Here is a 22,305-nt window from a genome sequence, read left to right on the forward strand (position 1 = left end):
TTCATGCTTGTCTCTGCAGGCCAGCATATTTATTCAAACGAATTAATCTATCTTGTCAAATGGAAGAACACCTCTGGTTTCAATTCCTGCAGAAACTATGTGGTTCGTGTTTATTTTGGGGTTTTCGAATTTCTAGCTATCCTCGATTAAGTGGTTTTCCATACGTCACTCAAAAAGGGAGAATTTAGATAAAAAGAAAAAAATTGAGGAGGAAAAAAAGTACAACCGAATCACCGTGCATCTACACCAATGGGCGCGGCGCCCGTACCGCCGCGCCAGCGAGAGGAGGAGCGGCCGCCGCCGAGGTCCGCGAGGTCGCCGGCGAGTGTGGTGGCGGACTTCGCCATGGGCGGCGCGGCCGCCGTGGTGGCCAAGACGGGGGCCGCGCCGGTGGAGCGCGTCAAGCTTCTGCTGCAGAACCAGGGCGAGATGCTGCGGCGGGGCTCCCTCACGCGGCCCTACAGGGGCATCGCCGACGCCTTCGCCCGCGTCCTCCGCGAGGAGGGCGCCGCCGCGCTCTGGCGCGGCAACCAGGCCAACGTCATCCGCTACTTCCCCACCCAGGTCCGGCACCACGATGCGTGTCGATGCATTCTCTTGTGTTCCTGCCATGATGTTTATGGGTTCGATGTGAATTGTTGATCAGATTCTCACAAAATTAACAAGCAATTAATCATATGCACAGATTAGCAATTTAGTGCAAATGGTTGCCTTCAAGTCCGCCGATTTCCTGAACCCACACATTTCTGTGTGGCCTGAATTGTTCACGCTCCCACCTGAAAATAAAATGAAGTCCACATCTCTAAGGGATTGTCTGACTGGTGTCCTCCATCCTTACCCACCACATAATGTTATGTCCACATCTCTATACTAGGAAGTACAGCTAGCTTGAGATTGTAATCTGACCTGTTATTTGTTAGGGTTCTATTTGTTATCCGGGAGTTCCTATGTATGTAGGAGTGCTTTACATCTGTATTATCATATAGATGAATCTTTATAAAGAATTAAACTAAGCCAAGTTTTAAGGCACGGTTATCATTTGTAGTGATGATATTAGGAGGACCTGGCTTAACATTTGATGGTTTTATGCACTATACTGCAAAGGCATAAAGTTTTCATCAAAAGAGCAAACCTACGACCTTATGGTGGTTACGCAGTTGCATGATATGACAGACTCTTGCTATTGTTCCAGCCACTTATTCTAGCCATGCTGAGAATAAGTATTGTAAAGATAGTATATAAGTTGCTGCCAAAGAAAGAAACTTGTGCTTCTATTTTACTGATGTTTCTTGTAACAGGCTAATAGCTAAGAGTGATAAATGTACTTAGTTTTGCATTATCAAACATAGCCCTACCTTAACTCTTTGAGCAATGAATCTGAACTTTTTTGTGTCATGTGAAAGCTTCAAAATCTAAATGGAACCTCAACTCTACAGGCTTTTAACTTTGCATTCAGGGGCTACTTTAAAAGCTTCTTTGGCTGCGACAGGGAGAAAGACGGAAAATGGAAGTGGTTGGCTGGAAATGTAGCCTCTGGCAGTGCTGCTGGAGCTACAACGTCATTACTACTATACCATCTAGATTATGCACGAACAAGACTAGCTACTGATGCAATTGAATCCCGAGGAAACAAACGCCAGTTCAGGGGACTGCTGGATGTGTACAAGAGGACACTTACAACTGATGGCGTATCTGGACTATATCGAGGTTTCAGTGTGTCTATTGTTGGCATCACCCTGTACCGGGGTCTACATTTTGGCATCTATGACACCATGAAACCTCTTGTTCTAGTAGGACCATTGGAGGTAATGCCATCCTTGTGACATAGTTTCACTATCACAGCGGAGGTTCAGGCTAAATATATATGACACCCTTAACTTGTTTTGGTTGCAATTATAGGGGAATTTCTTTGCCAGCTTTGCCTTGGGCTGGGCAGTAACAACTTTCTCGGGGGCCTGTTCCTATCCATTTGACACAGTCCGTCGTAGAATGATGTTAACTTCAGGACAACCATTCAAATACAGGAATGGCTTCCATGCAGTAAAACAGATCGTTTTAACCGAAGGGTTCTTCACATTATTCAGAGGAGTTGGAGCAAATATTCTGTCAGGAATGGCAGGAGCTGGAGTTCTTTCTGGGTATGACCAGCTCCAACAGTTTGCAAGCCGACATGGTCAGAATTTTAAGCGCAAGATGGAAGGGGCATTGAAATGATGCATGTATGGATATGACTATATTCAAATCCATGGTCGAAGGTTCGATCATTAAAATGGGATGCGCAAGCAAGAAATCCCAGGCATGAAGAACTTCACAAAACTTGGGGGGAAGGGGCAAACAGCAAAGTGAATCTCCTTGTTGCTCCAACACAATTGGCTGTACATTGGGTTATCTATATCTATACAATTGGCTGTATGCTGTATCCATTGATGAAATGTTATCTTGGTAATCTTGCAAGCTCCAAAATGGTTTAGTCTCAAAAACCAGTCAACCCTAGCAAAACCAGATTGTACAGATAGAAACAACAGTAGGGTGGCCCTATTACATTGTATTATGGTTATTCGTACAATGGCCATTATCTGACTGAATAGTATTAGGTGGTTTTCCAGGAATGCTGGTTATCGCCCTGACTCTCTTGGTTTCATGATTCTTTCATCTCCTTTGTAAAGCTTGCAATCAGTGGCCTCCAAAAAAACCGGTACCACAGAACAGATATTCATATTGTCCACTTTGCCCCACTTGATTAGTATTGTGTATATTTGTTTGTGAAACTAGAAAATGAGAATTGTTAGCTCTTGTTTCTGTGACTAACTGCCGATTGAATTGAAAGCATGTAGATGTAGTGATTTGATAAAGAGTAGGATATCTCCTTGTCTTATCGACTTACAGTTATTTTTAGAATACTGGCTGCTGATGACCTTGGGAAGCTAGTACTTGTAAGGGTATAAAAATGCTATTTCAATTCATATTTGTTGGTTTCTGTTGGAAAACAACCGGACTCTGAGTATAGAAGGAAGGGAGGACAAGAATTCATATTCCTACTCCGGTTGCTTGTGGGCTTTTACCAAAACCGTAGGCTTAACTCAGAGTATATATACGAGGGAAGATTTCATTGTAAATCATCAATGTTCAGATAATAAAGAATAGTCCCTTATATTTATGTATTCTACTTTGTTCTTGTGCTTGTCGTGAGAGGCGAGAGAGAGGATCCAACCGCTGATGACGTGTTTTATAACAGTTTCAATGCCTACTGCCTAGTGAGTTCTGTTCCTCGACGATTTAGTCGGTGAACAACTGGGCACAATAAATAAAGGCAACATACCAGGTGCAAACCAGGCTGTCCGTGCAAACCCGTGCAAACCAACTAACAAAAGTCGCAAAAAATTCTCAAAAAAATTATGTATATACTTCATAGCCTTCCTTACCACTGTATAAAATTTCAAGTTCAAATTCATCATATGTTAAGAGATACAAAAAAGAGAAAGTTTTAAGAATTTTCTCTTTTATTTATCTCTCAGAATTTTCTCTTTTTAGTATCTCTTAACATACGATGAATTTGAAATTGAAATTTTATACAGTGGTAGAGTAGTCTATGAAGTATATACATAATTTTTTTGAGAATTTTTTGCGACTTTTGTTAGTTGGTTTGCACGGGGTTTGCACGGACAGCCTGGTTTGCACCTGATATGTTGCCATAAATAAATGGTTGCTCAGATTAGGCAGATGAATTTAGGCTTAGTAATATGCTAGCTCCTTTCAATCTGTAAATGCAAACCGAATTATTTGAATTAATCTGTCGATCTTGTCAAATGGGAAGAATAGTCGTTTCATTATTATGCAGAAACTATGGGGTTTGTTTGTATTTTCCAATTTGTGGGTTCTAGCTCTCCTCGGTTAAAGGTTATTCTGCTCATGCCTCTTGGAATCACAAAGCAGTGCGAATAACCATAGTGAAAAAGTGACTTGCCTGGCAGAATGAAAGGCGAAGGGCCTTAGGTTGTAATTGCTTAATTTGCCCTACTGGAAGATTGCCATCCCATCCTTGTAAGTTCCATCTGGTCTGGTGTAGCTGGTGCAAAACTTGAACTATTTTACACCTTAGGGCAATCGTCGAAGTCTAAATATATGTTTTCCATGTAAGCCTTTTCATTAATTTCTTCATGATGTATCCCTGGTTTGCAAAAAGAGTAGTGGTTGTTTTCCATGTGCCCAGCCTACTCCAATTGTACCTCTTGATGAAGCTTCAAAAGGTTTAAGAATTCAAGGGTGCTAAAAAAGGTGCTATTTGTAATTGAGAACAGTGTGCCATGCACCCCCAAATGTCTTCAAACAGCACAGCACAAGATCACCATGCAGCAGGAAGTAGCATCAACCCAAATGAACTTGCAGATCAAGGTAAAAGGTTTTCAAGTCTGCACACGCCCTACAGAAGGTGCCTAATTCATTTTCTGGTATGCTAATTTACAGTGTTTGGTTGTTTTTACCATAAAGGCATAAACCATGAAGTTTCAGTCAATGTTAAACCAATTAGTTTTGTTGAAATTCTGTTCATGCTCATTTAGACTGTATGTTAGTATGGTGTGTTTGTGCTTCAGAAAATTCAGCTTCTACCAAGTGTCATTGCAATTATACAGATGTTGTATGATGAACATGTTTGCGAATTATTGTTTGGCATGGCTATACGCAGTAGTTGCAACTCCATAACATGCTCCTATAAATTGTTGTTAGTTGCTGCTATCTGTTAGCTATGCTATATAATCTGGAAAGCTGAGTCATTTGAAATTATCAAAACATTATTAAGTGTGAGCGTGACTGTGGTCAGACAGCCACATGGTAAATCGGGGGAACAAGTGTTCATCGCAATGTTTTACATGATAAAGCACTAAAACCACCTTTGGATCCTTCACTGATATTTTTGCCCCAACTGATAAAACGATCTTCTTTTTCTTTCCACACGACGCCACTTCTGGCTACTGGACCTTCACCTCGGTGACGTTCCGCTTGCGCTCCCCGGTGCGCGGCACGGTGACGTAGAGCACGCCGTCCTTCACCTCCGCGGTGATCCCCTCGGCGCGCGCGTCGTCCGGGAGCAGCAGGCTGGCGTGGTACCCGCTCGCCGACCACCACTCGCCGTCGTCGCCATCCTCGCCGTGCTCCCGCTTCTCGCCCTCGATCACCAGAACGCCGTCCTCCACCGCCACGCGCACGTCCTCCTTCCCGAGCCCCGGCACCTCGAACCGCAGCCGGTACCGCGCCTCGTCCTCCCGCACCTTCCCCGACAGCAGCCGCGACGGCGCCAGCCGCTCCAGCGGCCGGCTGAGGGTCTCCGCCACCTGCGATAGCGCGCTCCCGAGCCCTGCAGCGTGCCCGTCGCCGTCAATCGCCGGTTACGCTACAGGTGTGTTGCCAAAGATCGGGAGGGGAGAGTGCTTGCAGGTCGTACCGTCGACGAAGCGGAACGGGGTGAAGTCGCGGAGGTCTCGCCACGCCCAGCGGCGGCCGCGGCGTGCGTGGGCGGACTGACCCGACACGGCGACCTCCCGGCCTCCGGCGTCAGAGTCGGCCGCCGACGACGTCGAGAAGAGGGAGTGAAGGCTCACGTCCACCGCCGGGGCAGCGGCGTACGCTGGCCTCGCCAGCGCCAGCGCGCGGCTGGCGAGGGTCCTGTTGAGGCACAGGCGAGCTAGAGCCATGTCCCAGCCGGAACAAACGGATTTGCTTCTGCCGAGCTGCTGGGCACTCGATCGCTTCGTCACTCTGGGTCACTCTGCTCGGCGATCCAGGTGGCGATGGGGTGCTATAAAGCGGCCAGAGGAGGCCGCGACACGCATGCTGAGAAGGCCGGAGAGGCGTCTGGAAAGGAAGGAAGCGGCCACTTCTGTCACCTTCTGGGCGCGCCCAGGATCGATCAAAAGCAGACTTGACACAAAGAGGGTACACAATTCCTCCAGAGACTGGTAGTGGTGGGCTTCAGCCTTCATGTTTCCAGCATCTTTGTTTCTTCTTATTGAGGCCCAAGTGAACATCATGGCTTACTTTTCCCTGCAAACATTCTGATTTTCCATCTGAAAGCGCACATTATACGCTAAGCCAAGTTTAAGAAGACAATATGTGATCGAAGAACAAGGAACAACGGAAACTGAACGCTATGATCTGTGAACGCAATTACTAGAAGCAGAAACGAAAGAATATTTTACACTTGCTTAAGAGAGGGATGCCATCATGTCTCCAAGACAATCCACATTCATCACCACACAAGCTTCGGCAGCCTATTAAAGTTGCGTACATTTCAGCGATTTCATAACGTGGACTCAAACAACACACTTCCAGCATTAACGGACTCTAATCGTATAGGCCTTCCTGCTCCCAGCTCATCACGAGGAAATCGACCATTTCCTGACAGACGGCCCAATGCACAAGTCAATGTGTTGTCTCAAAAAAGGATGCATGTGTCAAAGGAAGATGGGATGTAGCTTTTCAAGAGATCTTACACTGAGAGGGATCGGTTGTGCAAACGATTTCGTGCTTCCAAGCAGGCTCTCATATGTGGCATTACGACTGCAGTCACCAGGCAGACATTAGTGCAAAAGCCATCAATCAGAAACTACCCTAATTTTGAAGTATTAGACAAGATTCTGCAACTCCTGGAATGCCAGCCAGGTAACAATCAGATTCATATACAAATAGCATATCATCAGCAACCATAATATATCACAACTTCAGGTATTTCAAATAACAATTAAAAGTGTGGTAGAAACCACAACTGGTTCATTTCCATGCAGGTAGTGAAGAAGGTAGATTTCATGTAACTAAAATTACAACACGAGGAACTATTTTGGCCACTGCAAAATACGTAGAAAATTTAAGACCTTTGGCATTCCATAACAAAAGAAAGGAAATTTCGACTAACCTTATTTTTGGTTCTTGACTTTGACCCTGGGAAATACGCCTTCGTTTTCCAATCCACTGTTGTCGAGTCTGGTGCCATAGTAGAAGACCTATGGTTGTACAAATGAGGGGAGGGGGGAATATCAGTGAGTGAACCATAGGTGGATTCTCGTTGCTTTATATCATAAAAAATGACACTTGCCCTTTAGGGTTTGGATTCAGGAGTCATAATAAGATCAAATGAATTACTAATTGGCTGTGTGACGATTGTCAGAGGTTGACCAAGCCTATTGCCAGGCACAGACTTAATATTTTAATAATTACAAATGGCTCAACTAACAGATTATATAGCATGGCTAGCAGATACCAGCAACTACCTACCAATTATAGGAGCATGTTATCGAGTTGTACCAACTATTGCGTACAGCCATGATATAGATAGTAATTTGCAAATATGTTCACCATACAGCATCTTGTAAAATCGCCATGACCCTAAGTAGTAGCTAAATTTTTTGGAGCACAAACAAACCATGCTGAAATGCAGTCCAAATAAGCATAAATGGAACTTTTACAAACAAATATTTGTTTAAAACATGTTGTCTGAAAATTCATGGGAGTATGGAACAAACAATCAAGATCTTAAATTGGTAGCCAGTAGGCACATTTTCCTGCGCAAGTGCAGACATGAAACCTCTTTTACCTTGATTTACAAATTCATTTGGGTTGCTGCTACTTCCAGCAGCATGCTGATCATTAGGTTGTGCTGTTGTGCTGATTGAAGACATACTATGTCGGGATTGCAGGGCACTATTCTCCATTTCGTGCGGACTTGAACTCCAAAAGTCGTAAGACAAATTGCGCCTTTTTACAGAGCGCCCTTGAATTCTTAATCCTTTTGAAGGCTCATCAACAGCTATTATTGGAGTAGGTTGGGCACAACCAAAACAACCTCTGCTCTGTTGCAAACCAGGATCGGCCAATAAATGATTAGTACCAGGTACTTGATACAAGTAACATGCACAAATAATTAAGGGGTTACACTGAAAACACATAGTTAGACGATTCCCAATACTAGATTAGTATAAGTTGTGTACCAGCTTGGGACCAGGCCCAGCTATATCCGATCAGTCGGAAATTACTAGGAGGTGGTGGCCATCTTCCAGTAGGCACTAAGCATTTACAATTTAAGGCAAGCACAAACAAAAAACTTCAATACAAAATGAGAAAATAAAAACAACCCCCATAGTCTGTACAGAATACGGAAACAACTGTTCTTATTTGACTACATAGACAATTGATCTAAATAGTTCTGTTTGCATTTACAAAACCTAAAAAATACTAAGCCCAATTTCATCAAGACAATTTGAGCAATCATTTGTTTATGGTATCCAGTTGGTCAATGACTAAATCGTCAAGGAGTTAAACACCCTAGGCATGAAACCAATTACAAATATATACTTTAGTAGCATTTTAGGTGCCAGTTTGTTATTGCAGGTAACCAGCTTGCTCAGTCATCAGTAGCCAGTATTAAGTGAACTGCAAGTCCATAATTCAAAAAAGATACCAAGTACAAGTAATCTACATGCACCACTCAATTAAATGGGCAGTTAGGTGCAGAAATAGTAGGTAAGAATTCCCCTTTTCTAGTTTCACAAATAATTGTACACTAGAGTATTGATCCAGGAAGGCAAACATCAATCAGTTTCTCTTTTCTGTTGTACTGGTTACTTTTGGAGGCTGCTGATTGCAAACTTAAGGGAGCAGGAAAGAAAAAGGAGCTTAAGGGAGACCTAACACGAAAGCAAAAGTATCAGGGCAATAAACCAGCATTGCTGGAAAATAATCCTAGCAGAGATAACGGCCGGTGTAGAAGCAAGCAGAATACGATAGCAAATCAATCATCCCCATCATCAATTACATACAGCTAACCGTAATGAGGCCATTCTATTGTCCCTTCTACCGGAGCTGTCTAGGGTTAACTAGGCTTTAAGACTAATAGCAGCCATCTCGGTGCCTGGTAAGTGCTACCTATCCGTTCCAAACAGAGATTACCGAGGCAACAAATTTGATCACGGCTACAGCGTACAGCCAATCGCGTAGGCACAGATAGCTCCAACCCACAGCCAATCGCGTCGGAGCAGCAGCAGCAGCAAGCAGACAAGCCAGCAATCAATCAACTCATCCCGCGTGTGTTCAGAAGAGGGCAGGAGGGAAGAGGGAGGCGTACCCGACGCAGGCGACGAAGCGGCGCACCCAGGAGGAGAGCGACCCGCAGCTCAGCAGCATAGCATCCGGCTCTGCCGCGCCGCCGACGGCGGCCAGTCCACAGCAGTCGCGCCCGCGCCCGCGCCCGCGATCCCCGGAACCCTACCCCCTGGGCTCTGGTTGGCTGCCACCGGCGGATTGGGGGATTCACCTCGCACCTCACCGGAAAGAAGAAAAAAAAATCCGCCTCGCTCGCTTCCACAGCTTGACGCTGCGTGCTGCGATAATGGCGGCCTCCCAGCCCTCCTTATCTGCAGCAGCTCCACCTCGCTTTCGGAGGGGGGAGGGGGGGGGGGGGGGGGGGGGGGGGGCGCGGGGGAATCATTGCGGCCGTGCCTGGCTGGACGCCGTACGTGGGGGCGATCGGGCGCGTCCACCGCCGGATCGACGGCCGGGAGGCTGCCACGGATGACGGGCCCGGCCCGGTGGGACCGTTTCGGCCTGGTGGGGGGGGGCAAGGAATCGGGGATTACGTGGCGTTAATCGCGACGGGAATCGCGAGACCGAAACCCTGGCGTGCAAGCCGCAGCGGAGGCAGTGGTTGGGCTAGGAATTCCGTTACGTGCTCGCAATCGCAACGGGTACAGAGCAGGTACTCTCACATCTATTCTCTTGTTCTCCGTTCTCCCCAATTTACCCGAACCCCAGGGACTATTTAGCTGATTCGTTTTCACTGCAAAAATTGGTAGTGCTATTTAGTTGTTTATGCGTACGGATGGTAATGAGTCATGCTCCAAATGTTCATTTATAATTCAACTCAGTATTTTTACCACTCCTAGTTTAAAAATATGTAAAATATAAGTTCAACTCTTTTTAAGTTTGATCTTTAAATTTTTAGATCATTTATCATCCCTATGTATGTATTCATGGTAGTAGGGCTGTTGACAATTTAGACGAAATCCACCTCGATTTGGAGTTTTTCTGCTTCCTCCGTAAAAAAAAGTGCAACTCTTTTTTTAAGGAGTTAAATAATTTCAAATTTGATCAAATCTATATAAAAAATATTAACATTTATATCTCCAAATAGATTTAGTATGAAAATATATTACATGATTAGACTGTCTAATGATACTTATTGTATAATATAATTTTAATATTTATTTTATACAAATTAGATCAAATTTAAAATTATTTGACTTCTTGGAAAATGTATGTTGTATTTTTTTTGAACGGAGGGAGTAGGTATTTACGGAGCTTTCAAAATACTATATCCGGGAACCAGCATCTAGCATGTATTCAATTCGCTTCACCCTGCTTGGTGCATGCCTCCTTTTGCCGCTGTTGGATTGGATATCAGCTCGACCTGATGATCGCACTCTCCGATCTTCCCGAGCCTCGTCGTCCTTCTTCCTAGTAAACCCAACGAAGAAATCGTAGCTAGTCAGTGTTGGTCAACCGAACAAGATTCCACGTGGGTCCGGCAAGGTCCGAGCACTAACCTAACCTAATCTGTGTTTTGTCGTCGATGGTCTACCGTGTGTGGTGGGCCGTATTTACGAACGCGCGCCGGACGCACGACGTCGTTTTTGGGCCCAGCATGCAATTGGGCCAGGGATTACATTAGTGCCACATCGATTTACTAACCTCGGGGGACCAGCCGTGACGAAGCTCACGGCGCCTCGGGGTTGGAAGGGGCCGGGCGATTGTGGATCGCGGGTGGGCCGAACGCGCCGGCTCCGGCGCCGCGCCGCTCCGATGCCTCCACCGTCACCCTCCACCACGGCCACCGCTAACCCGAACTTCTTCTTCAACTCCGGCTGAGCTGATGACGACACCGGAAACTCTGGGGAGCCTCCCACGCAGCTAGGGCTCCTGACCGAGGCAACGTCGATTTAATGCATGCTGGGATCGCTGCCTATAATGGACGGCGACCGCTAACGCATCCAAATGGGCTTTGCCTCGGGAAAAGGCCTCCATACCGTGGGCCTGCTTTCTTCTCGTTGGGCAGCGTTGGGCTCGACCCAGCCCCCTCCTTCCAACTCCACTCCCACTCTCCTTTTTTGTTTTTTTCCTCTATCGGAGTCGTAGCCATCTCCGGATTTGCTTGGTTCCTGTTTGTGCGGTGACGTCAGGCTGCCGCGTCAGCGGCTCGTCTTTGTCTGCCGGCATAATTGTGCGTAGCTAGGGGCGACGCCACGTTAAGTCTGCCCAGGGTAAAATTTTTTTTGCCACTAATTAAACTTAAAATTACCATATAATTCTGAGAAGTTATTTTAGTCCCTGAAGGAGTGCACCATGGTCAATTGGAAACTAGCTTCGCCCCTGTGCGTAGCGGACACGAGCTTGCGTAGAGCCAGCAATGGATCTCCTCATCCTCATTTCCCACGCTGCAACTTTCACTGGATATTTCCTTTCAAAAAAAATTCACTGGCTACAGTGACCAGCAGGACAACGGTTCCAAGCTTCTCAGTAGAGAATCAGTGTTGCGGTACACTGTCCTTTCTCCGTACTGTATCCAGCTGAAATGCTTCCAAAATTCTATTGTGACTTGTATTTTTCCGAATTTTCCTTAGTGGGCTGACGTTTTGTTGCCCATTTGACACTCTTTTGCTAGAATTTCATAAGGAGGCCAATTACTTGACGTGTTAGTGCATTGTTGCAACCCACAAGCTCTTGTATTTACCATCCTTTACCACCTCTAGTTACATTGTTGTATGTGTGATTATTCAGTTTTATGTGGACCATACATGGCATTCCGGAACTTGTGGTCACTAGTCTTTATTTGAATATTCAACCACGTAGTCAACTTGTGGTGACAACTACACTACCAAGTAATTTTCATTCTTGCCGTGTCATATAATCTCGATTAGTGCCATTTTATAGTCTACTAAATAGGTTTGGGCGAGCTCACATGCACCCACACCAAAATGCAAAATCAACAAGCAAATTTTCACCATGTATAATGATCAAATTCTCCTAAAAAATCGTATTAACGATCAAATTCATAAACCCACAAGGCAAGCGCACCCCCTTCTAATTTGCTCTAGCTTCACCATTTGCAGGGTTACAAATCTTTATGATCCAAAAGTAGTACCTACGTCTGTGGTCATGAGATCAAGGTCTACCAGTCCAATCTCCTACAAGCATTTATAGATTTGAGTATAACTGACTGCGTGAAGATCCCTGTCACTACCGGACGCGGCTGATTTGCCGAGTGCCCCGAGCACTTGGCAAAAACGCAGAGGCACTCGGCAAAGCCTTTGCCGAGAGCCCCACTCGGCAAAGGGCTCTCGGGGAAGCCGGGGTCGGCAAAGGATACTTTGCCGAGAGCTTTGCCTCGGGCTCTCGGCAAATTGTTTACCGAGAGCCAAAAACGGCCCTCGGCAAAGAAAAGTGGCCGTCACGGCGCGCCACCGTGGACGGATCCTTTGCCGAGTGTCACCGTCAGGCTCTCGGCAAAGGACCGAGTCAACGGCCACCCTGGTCGCCTTCTTTGCCGAGAGCCCAGTCAAGAGCACTCGGCAAAGAGGGCATCCAGAGCTGCGCCGTTCTGCCTCTTTGCCGAGAGCCACTGGAGGCAGCACTCGGCAAATCTTATTTTTTTTAATAACCTCCCTATTTTCTCTTTGCTTGATTAGAAGTAGAAGTAATGAAAGAACGGGTGGAGACAAACATAGAATTATGCAGTAACAATCAGAACTGAGAGGGCCTGGCGGACTGTCCGCCAGGACGCCTCAGTTCTGATTGTTCCCGCGAAAACAAGTGATGTCAAGAATTAATCCAATGGGGCTCAAACTTTGTAGGCACATTCGCTGTAGCCAAGTATATCACAAAGTACACAATGAACAATCAAAGTACATTCAGTCTAGCTAAGTCTCAAATGCAAATAACTCCATCATCTATGCCGAAGGTGGCCAGTTGTTCGGGTTGGTCTGATTTAGAGAAATATACGGATCATTGGAGGCCGCCGACTGATTCTGCAACATATAGATGAAATGTATGAGTGAAACGACAAAATAAACGACATATTGAACATTGCATACTCATTGAAGTAGAAAACGGATCGGTGGGTGGTCTAGATGGGGTGACGAAGGGAGGTGGCGGAGGTAGACCCGTCGCGGCGCCAAGACTCTGAATGTACGCGAACATGCTCGCCATCCTCTGTCGGTCAGCCTCCCGCTCGGCCTCCATCTCCACCCTCATCCTTGCCTCCAACTCCAAACGTTCTCTCCTCTCTTCTTCCAGCTGAGCCTGCAAAATTTTTACCCCAATATTACAATAATACAAAAGAGAAGTTATGTAATATAATAGATAAAAAATGTATGAATAAGCAACAACCTGGAGTGCCTGGAGACGGGTCGTCGAACTGTCCGGACGAGGTCGGATGCCTGCGCTCGAGCTCGTTTGCCGTGCTTTTATCTGAGATAGAGTCGGAGTAGAAGAGGAGTCGATCGCGCCGTCGCAAATCCAGTACCGTCCATGCTTCTTTCCTCCTCCGACCTTCATGACAATTTCAGCGTCAAGATCCTCCTGGGTCGGATCGTACTCTGGCCGGTGCACCTCCCTCGCTATCGATGTGTACTCATTGAGGCGAGTATAGATGCTCGGGTTGCTGTACGCCTCGGGCCCGTCCTCCGCGTTGTAGCTGACGCTGGATGTCGCTTTACCCTTGTGGGATAGAGCATACGCCATGAATTTGTTGCACTGCTGCCCTCCATGTGCCGCCGACTGCGAGAAATAAGATGATGAGAAATCATGCATAGTTGAATAACCACAAAAGGAGTAAAGTCGCGTACCCATGCTTGGGCGTACTCGGTCAGGTTATGGTTGCCTTGGTGGTGTGGCACACCGGCCATAGTCAGACGGTACTCACGACGCTCCTGGTGCAAAGCGTTCCAGTCGTCGGATAACCACTTAGCAACTATCTGCTGCCAGCACTCAGGAAAGTGGGCACACCAATGAGGAACCATCTACATGACATCAAGTAGAAGACATATTAGTAGAGGACATTAAGCCAACTTAATGTAAAAAGAAATCAAATTTTGGTATTTACCTGCAAGTACTGCTCCTCAGTCAACGTCATAGTTCTTGCTTGCGTCTTGGTGACCTTCTGTCCAAGGACGACGGCGTGGTAGTTGATGATTGACTGGAGGCGCTGCTCGTAGAACATGTCGGTAATGAGCTTTTTGCAGCGATACTCGGCAACCACATCCGCCTGCGCGTCCATCCCGGCCTGTAGTCTGTAGAAATCCTGCAATAAACACGATATATATATTTCAATCATATTATCAAGGATGTGCAACGAATGCGATATATTGATCACTTGCCCAAAGCTCGCCCTTCACTCGCTCAGCCAAGTTGGGCCACTATCTGCCGGCAACATCCCGCATGTCGGGGACGGCCCGGTAGTGCTCCCACGTATAGGCCGGACACGGCTCTCCGGCCAACGTGACCAGGCCAGGGAAGTGATCCCTAACCAGAAGACCCAAGATGCCATTCACATGGCGTCTGTGAGCACCAACGGGCCTCTCCACAACTATCCAGTTCCTGGACACGTGATTGATAAAAATTATTAATTTGTACCACAAATTTGAAATTATAACGTAAACAAGTACTGAAGACATGTAAATTTACTTACTTATCCCCTTGGGGAGCTATGATCGGGCGTTTTGCTTCAGGAATCGGTCGCTGGGGGAGACTCGCCGGACCTCGCTGGTAGACGGTTGACGAAGCAGAGGCCTCCGTGCCCTCCTCGTCCGCCTGCTCGTCGTCCCCTGGCCCCTCCTGGTGGACCACCTCGTCCGCCTGCTCGTCCTCCCCTCCGGGAGCGCCTGCTCCTCCTCCTCTGGCGGCACCTCCTCCTCCGGGAGCGCATGCTCCTCCTCCGGCGGCGCCTGTGTTGTCGCCCTCCTGCCACTCCCCCTCCTCCTCCTGGAAGACGGTCCCTCAGCCGCCTCGGACGTCGGCTCACTGCTCCCCCCCGAAAACCTCTTGTAAAGGGCCGCTACACTCTTCTTCATCCCGCGGCCCACCATCTCTGGTGAATCACCTGCAATTAAAAGAAAATTAATAAGTACAGATAAATATATAATACATACTTAGATAAATACATAAAGAAAATAGAACATAATTACGTAATAATTATGTGGATGAAGAGAGATAGAGGAGCTTCATCCAAGAGGTATAGGGGGTTTTGGACAGCCTCCCACGGACATAAGACGATGGGCCCACGAAGAGATACGTTGGATGAAAGAAAAATGATCAGTTCTGCTGGCTGACCCCGAGCTGTCCTGGCAGACTGTCCGCCATGACTGGCGGACAGTCCGCCAGGACCTCTCAGCTAGCCAAAAAACCTTCTTTCCAAGGGATTGATCCAAACTTTTAGATATATTAGAGAGATGATTGGATGTATATGAGACAAAGCAGAAGACAAATAAAACACAGTTTTCAAGCCAACATAAAAAAAGTTTACCACTTTAGATCAACATGGATAATTACGTAATAAGTACAGATAAATATATAATACATACTTAGATAAATACATAAAGAAAATAGAACATAATTACATAATAATATAGTCTTACATTGACTAAAAATATTCATCATAGTCGGGATTAGCTGGGTCATAGTCCTCATCATCACTGTCAATCATGTCGTAACCAACAAGATCAGAAGACTCGGTGTCTTCATTTGCATTGTCTACTTGTAGTCGTTCTAGCATGTGTAAATCCTTAACGCTATGCACCTCTTCCTCCTCCCCCGCATCATCAACCACTTCAACTTCCATTTCATTTGCCTCGGTTAATTCTATCTCGAATCGCCCTTATAGCCCCTCTTCTTGAAAGAACTCTCCATCATATATGTTCGGATCTAAGTTGTAATCATCATCGTTAGGGACAGGTACCCTACCGTGCGGTGATGTCTTGTACACAATATACCAACCCTTAAGATGCTCTTTGCTTTCACACGCATATGGGAGATAATAAACTTGTATAGCCTGTTGAGCAACAACATAGACATCATCTATGGTCATGACTGAATCCTGTCGAATTTCAACTAGCCCAACATTAGAATGCGTCCGTCTCATTGCTTGAGGGTCAAACCAATGACATTTGAATATCACGGGATTAAGTGGTTTCGAACCATAGTAGCTGAGTTCATATATTTCTTCAATTCTTCCATAATACTCAATCCCATCAAGGCCGGGAGTAAACACCCCAGAATTTGTGGTCTTTCGATTGGGTCGACATTCCTCATGACTGCTTGTACAAAAACGATATCCATTCACGTCATAACCAGAATATGACTTGACCTTATATCCAAAGCCACCGGCCACCTGTCTCAACTGGGCACTCAAGGTTGCATCGCTAACGCCCTGCAAGTTCAAGTACGATTGGACAAACTAAGTAAAAACAACTTAGAGTGAAATGCTAAGTACGGGCTAGATTGGACCGTACCTTCTGTTTGAACCAAGAAATAAAATTGGGGGATCCATTTCCTGCACCTTGTTTGAGCAGGGTATCTAATTCCTGCTCCGTGATATCCCTTGATTGAAGCCAGAATTCTTGAATAAATTGTTGCATGTACGGTGTCACCTCGTCAAGGTTGGTCAACACATACAGCATGATCCGACACCACTCTTGATGACTCAACCTCTTGGTGGTCGAACCACTTGCAGTTCCAAGCTGACCTTGAAAAAGGCTGAGTCTCGAGTCATTTTCGCTAGCATTGTAACGAGCCAGTGGATTATGCACACTAGGTAGGTTGTCACCATAGTATACTGATGTAAAGTTCGACACCTCCTCCAGAATGTATGCCTCGGCAATGGAACCCTCAATTTTGCTTTTATTTCCACATTTCTTTCGGATAACCTTTAGGCATCTCTCAATTGGATATCACCACCGACCCTGCACGGGACCCCCCATTCGTGCCTCATACGGGAGATGCAATATCATATGCTCCATCGGATTAAAGAATCCGGGTGGAAAGATCTTCTCCAACTTACATAACAACACCGGTGCGATTCTTTCCAAGTCTGCAACTAAGGTCCGTGATAACTCCTTTGCACAAAGTGTGCGGAAGAAGTAGCTCAACTCTGCAAGTACCAGCCAGACATGCTCAGGGACATAACCTCGAACCATCGCTGGAAGAAGCCGCTCAATCCATATGTGGTAGTCATGACTCTTCATCCCTAAGACTCGCAAAGTAGACAAGTTGACTCCTCTACTCAGATTAGCTGCATAGCCATCAGGGAACATCAACGCCTTGATCCATTGTAGTACTTCTATCCTTTGGGGCTTGCTCAAGACATAATCGGCCTTAGGCCTTCTCCATGTCTTTCCTCGTGCAGGAGGCCTCATTTCTAAGTTTGGTCTGTCACACAATGTTGCTAGATCCAACCTAGCCTTAACATTGTCCTTTGTCTTCATGGGAATATCCATGATTGTTGCCCAAAGTGCTTCAGCAACATTCTTTTCAGTGTGCATCATATCAATGTTGTGTGGAAGGAGCAGATCGTCATAATACGGGAGCCGAGTCAAGCCCGACTTATGAGTCCACATATGTTGCTCACTATATCCTACAAAGCCACCCTCTGGATTGATCAAGAGACCATCTATCTGCTGACGAATCTCGGCACTAGTCCTCATCGGACTTGCGAGGTCTGTCACTGTAACACCTTTTGTAAAGTTTTTGATGTCTCGTCTGAATGGATGGTCAAGAGGTGGGAACTGTCGATGTTTGTCGAACGCAACATACTTACTACCCTTCTGCAACCAAAGGAACCTAAGACGTTCCTTGCATACCGGACATGGGAATTTGCCGTGAACACACCACCCGCAGAAGACCCCATACGCCAGAAAATCATGCAGAGAGTATTGATACCAAACATGCATCTTGAAGTTGGTCTTTGTGGCCCGATCATATGTCCATACCCCTTCTTCCCAAGCATGGACCAATTCATCAATCAGCGGCTCCATGAACACACCCATATTTTTCCCCGGGTGTCCAGGAATAATCAACGATAACAATATGTTCTGTCGTTGGAATGCTATGCCTGGGGGGAGATTGAGGGGAATCAGAAACATGGGCCAACACGTGTATGTGGCAGCCATCGCTCCATATGGATTGAATCCATCAGTTGCCAGCGCAATACGAACATTATGAGCATCACTGGCTTTGTCCCGATGAATGCTATCAAAGTAGGTCCATGCTTCACCATCTGATGCATGTACCATCTTGTGAGGATTGTATCGTTTCCCTTTCTTATGCCATGTCATCTGTTTCGCGGATTCCTCAGTCATGTACAGCCGTTGGATCCTCGGTATGACCGGCAAGTGACGTAGGATTGTCACGGGGATGTCAAGCTGCCTCTTGTTGCCATCACCAGAGTCAACCTCCAAGAACCTAGAGGATTTACACTTCGGACAGTACTTTTCTTCCGCGTATTTTTTCCTGAACAGGACACATCCGTTCGGACAGGCATGTATCTTGTCATACGGCATATTGAGTGCACGAAGAAGTTTCTGTGACTCGTACATGCTCTTTGGCAGGATGTGACCCTCTGGAAGCAGGCTGCCAATAACTGTCAGTATACCATCAAAGGTGTCTCTGCTCAGGCTGTACCGCGACTTCAACGCCATTACTCGTCCAATGGCATCCAGCTGAGAAACTTTTGTATGTCCGTGAAGGGGTTTCTGTGCTGAGGCAAACATATCGTAAAACGCCTTTGCGGACCCCTCAGGCTCCTCCTCTACAAGTTCTTTAGCAAAGTGTGCCTCATGATAGTCATCTAACATGTCCACTACACCAGCCTCAGCATCACAATCCTCGACACGTGGTCTCACCACGTCCTCTCTCCTACGATGGCCTTCACCATGATGGATCCACCGGGTATAGTTTGGCGTAAATCCATTAAGGAAGAGATGTTCCCCCATGACATCCTGTGTTTGTCTTTTCCTGTTAGCACACTTGCTGCATGGACAGAAAATTCTAGCCGCTCCTTTAGCATTCTCGCCCCACGCCTGTTCCAAGAATTCATTGGTGTTCTTAATCCACTCAGGGCTGACATCTCTCTTACTACGGTGACCAGTGTACATCCACCTATGGTCCTTCATCCTCTACTATACACAACGAAAACTAGTTAATATCAATTATATACGATAAAAGACTAGTAAAACTAAATTAATACGAAGTCTCTATAGTACTAGCGGCTAAAAGACGCATACACCCCGTAAAATAACCTAACTGGAAGTTAATAACTAATTGTCTAAAATTCACTAAGTTACTAAACAAGTAATAGGAGCTTCATCCAAGAGGTATAGGGGGTTTTGGACAGCCTCCCACGGACATAAGACGATGGGCCCACGAAGAGATACGTTGGATGAAAGAAAAATGATCAATTCTGCTGGCTGACCCAGACATGTCCTGGCGGACTATCCGCCAGGCTTGGCGGACAGTCCGCCAGGACCTCTCAGCCAGCCAAAAAACCTTCTTTCCAAGGGATTGATCCAAACTTTTAGATATCTTAGAGGGATGATTGGATGTATATGAGACAAAGCAGAAGACAAATAAACACAGTTTTCAAGCCAACATAAAAAAAGTTTACCACTTTAGATCAACAACCAAGAGAAATCGGGATTTTCACAAACAAAGCATGCATCATTTTGGAAATTCATTTTGTTTAAAAAAGAAATTCTCCACTAGGCAAGCAGGTGTGCAACATTTCATTCAACACTCCTAGAGTCAATAATGATTAGCTCACTTCTTAACTCACAAACTCTGAAATCAATACTATAATTAAGCAATTGTTTCCTTTTAATATCCTTTTCAAATCTCCAATCCACAAGGGGTAGATCTATCGGGCATACGCGAACACATACTTCACAAGCATTGCAATCATCTTATCTACTAGCAAGGCGGGGGTCGTCACCTAGACTGGAGGCGACGTTGCCGGCGGCGGACGGACGGTCGGCGACAGCACCCGAGGAGCGCTCGCCGGTGAGACGACGGCGTTGGGAAGACTGCTGTGTGGGAGCAGTGGCGTCGGGGTGTGAGCAGCGGCGTCGGCGGCCTCGGGGCGGCGTGCCCGCGGCCTCGGAGTGGCGAGCCAGCGGCCTCAGGGCGGCGAGCCCGCGGCCTCGTAGGCGGGCGGCGCGGGCGGGGGCGGCGTGGGCGGGGGCGGCGCGGCGGGCGGCGCGGCGGGCGGGCGTGGGCGGCAAGCGTGGGCGGCGGCGGCCGGGCGGGGGCGCGGGCGGGCGGCGTGGGCGCGGACGGGGGCGCGGGCGGGGGCGCGGGTGGCGGCGGCGTGGGCGCGGGCGCGGGCGGCGGCGGCGTGGGCGCGGCCGGGAGGCGCGGGCGGCGCGGGCACGGGCGCGGGCGGCGTTGGCGTGGGCGGCGGCGTGGGCGTGGGCGGCGGCGGCCGGGCGAGGGCGTGGGCGGCGGCAGGCGGGCATGCGCGGGCGGGGGCGGGCGAGATAAAGCCACTCGTTTGCCGAGTGCCCTAGATCTGGCGCTCGGCAAAGCCTTCTCTTTGCCGGTGCATCTGTGGCACTCAGCAAAGCCTCCCGCATGCCGCGCCATTATCCGCACGCGCTATCTTCGATTGAGCCCCCGCCCCCGCCCCCGGCCCCGCTGCGCCGCCGCCGCTCCCCCGGCCCGCATTCCCGGCCGCCGCCCGCGCTGCCCGCGCCGCCCGCCGCCGGCCCGCGCCCCCGCCCGCGCCGCGCCGCGCCGCGCCCCCGCCCGCCCGCCGCGCCGCGCCGCGCTCCCGCCACCCCTGCCGCCCGTGCAGGCACTCCCCCGCCCCGCGCCCCCGCCCCCTGCCCCGCCGCGCCGCCGCTCCCCCGCCCCGCGGCCCCAGCCCGCACCCCCGCCCGCGTTCCCGGCCGCCGCCCGCGCCACTAGCCGCGCCGCGCCGCCCGAGCCGCTCGCCGCGCCGCGCCGAGCTGCCGCTCCCCCGCCCCGCGGCCCCGGCCCGCGCCCCCGCCCGCGTTCCCGGCCGCCGCCTGCGCCGCCCGCCGCGCCGCCCCCGCCCGCCGGCCCGCGCCCCCGCCCGCGCCATTCATATTCATTGGTATGGTTGCGCATGTTGTATCTGCTATCCCATAGTACTTATCTAGGCTTAGAACACATGGTCACCTTGGAGCCTAGCTATTTCTTTGTGCTGTGCAGATCTTGTCTTTTTTTAATAACCTCCCTATTTTCTCTTTGCTTGATTAGAAGTAATGAAAGAACGGGTGGAGACAAACACAGGATTATGCAGTAACAATCAGAACTGAGAGGGCCTGGCGGACTGTCCACCAGGATGCCTCAGTTTTGACTGTCCGCTATTTCTTTGTGCTGTGCAGAGAGTGTTTGTTGTCTATTATCTTTGGCTGTCATGTTGCTTTCACAATTTTCATAACTTGTGAGACCGAAAGAAACTTACCATAGGCATGTCTTGGGGCTTTTAGTCAACAATTAACACCCCTTTCACACTTGTGATCTCATCTGAGTGCTCCTTGTGGCCAACTACATGATGACTTTCCAGAATTAACTAGGGTTGGTTTACACCTTGAGTAACTGGGAGAATAGAGCAATCTGGGACTGTGATCTGTACTTGTTCAATATATAGGTATTGCTACTTGTATTTTTTTGGGGGGGCAAATAATTTTGAGCTGATAAGCTTTCATTCAGAATACTGATAAAGTTTTCTCGACCATATGAGACCCTAAATCTGTGTTTTATCTCCCTTCTTGAAAGTGGATGATATCTCAATTCTTTAACTTGAAGGGGTTTAATAAGGTTCTCGGCTATGTATTTAGAAAATAAGACATCTCTTTTTTGCGCATTGATCCATAATGTATATGGATTTTATTTCCTTCTTGGCAGGATTTCGTTCCATCAGTTTCAACAAATAGCCATTGTATGTCTGGTTCAGTGTCAACTGAGGAATCGTGTTCGACTGTACCGCCGCTCTCAGCTCGAAGCCCCAGTCTGTTTTAGGTTTGTTTTAGTTGACTTGAGGTGTTCCAAAGTTAATTGTTCCAGTTGGCTTGATTCATGGTGGGACTAAATCAAATATCCAACAAGTTTTTTGCATACAAATTTTCCAATGACTTATTGACTTATTCTTTCAGTTGAACACCCGGTCGAAAAGAAGCTCACCTGCAAGGGTTAAGGTTTACACGCAGTCGGAATCATGTGGAAGCTCACCTGCAAGGTTTAGTTGTCCTT

General features: G+C 47.7%; 3 protein-coding genes across 3 annotated transcripts; 1 reads left to right on the top strand and 2 right to left on the bottom strand.

Moving 5' to 3' along the window:
- Positions 1–138: 138 nt before the first annotated feature.
- On the top strand, positions 139–2,740 carry LOC112878205 (ADP,ATP carrier protein ER-ANT1-like). The gene is made up of 3 exons (XM_025942639.1): positions 139–564; positions 1,437–1,805; positions 1,900–2,740. The coding sequence occupies exons 1-3, from the start codon at positions 250–252 to the stop codon at positions 2,212–2,214; spliced, it is 999 nt and encodes a 332-aa protein (XP_025798424.1). The 5' UTR covers positions 139–249; the 3' UTR covers positions 2,215–2,740.
- A 2,091-nt stretch (positions 2,741–4,831) lies between these two features.
- Positions 4,832–5,931, bottom strand: LOC112903474 (23.6 kDa heat shock protein, mitochondrial-like). Its single transcript, XM_025972746.1, has 2 exons — positions 5,441–5,931; positions 4,832–5,353 (listed from the first exon to the last, which is right to left on the bottom strand). Exons 1-2 carry the CDS (start codon positions 5,688–5,690, stop codon positions 4,968–4,970), a joined length of 636 nt encoding a protein of 211 aa, XP_025828531.1. The 5' UTR covers positions 5,691–5,931; the 3' UTR covers positions 4,832–4,967.
- Positions 5,932–6,137: 206 nt separating this feature from the next.
- On the bottom strand, positions 6,138–9,422 carry LOC112903485. Its single transcript, XM_025972756.1, has 5 exons — positions 9,113–9,422; positions 7,586–7,836; positions 6,908–6,995; positions 6,489–6,555; positions 6,138–6,393 (listed from the first exon to the last, which is right to left on the bottom strand). The coding sequence occupies exons 1-5, from the start codon at positions 9,169–9,171 to the stop codon at positions 6,340–6,342; spliced, it is 519 nt and encodes a 172-aa protein (XP_025828541.1). The 5' UTR covers positions 9,172–9,422; the 3' UTR covers positions 6,138–6,339.
- Positions 9,423–22,305: the final 12,883 nt, after the last annotated feature.

The sequence above is a fragment of the Panicum hallii genome, chromosome 1 (genome assembly GCF_002211085.1).
Source record: "Panicum hallii strain FIL2 chromosome 1, PHallii_v3.1, whole genome shotgun sequence".
In the NCBI taxonomy this organism is placed as follows: Eukaryota; Viridiplantae; Streptophyta; class Magnoliopsida; order Poales; family Poaceae; genus Panicum; species Panicum hallii.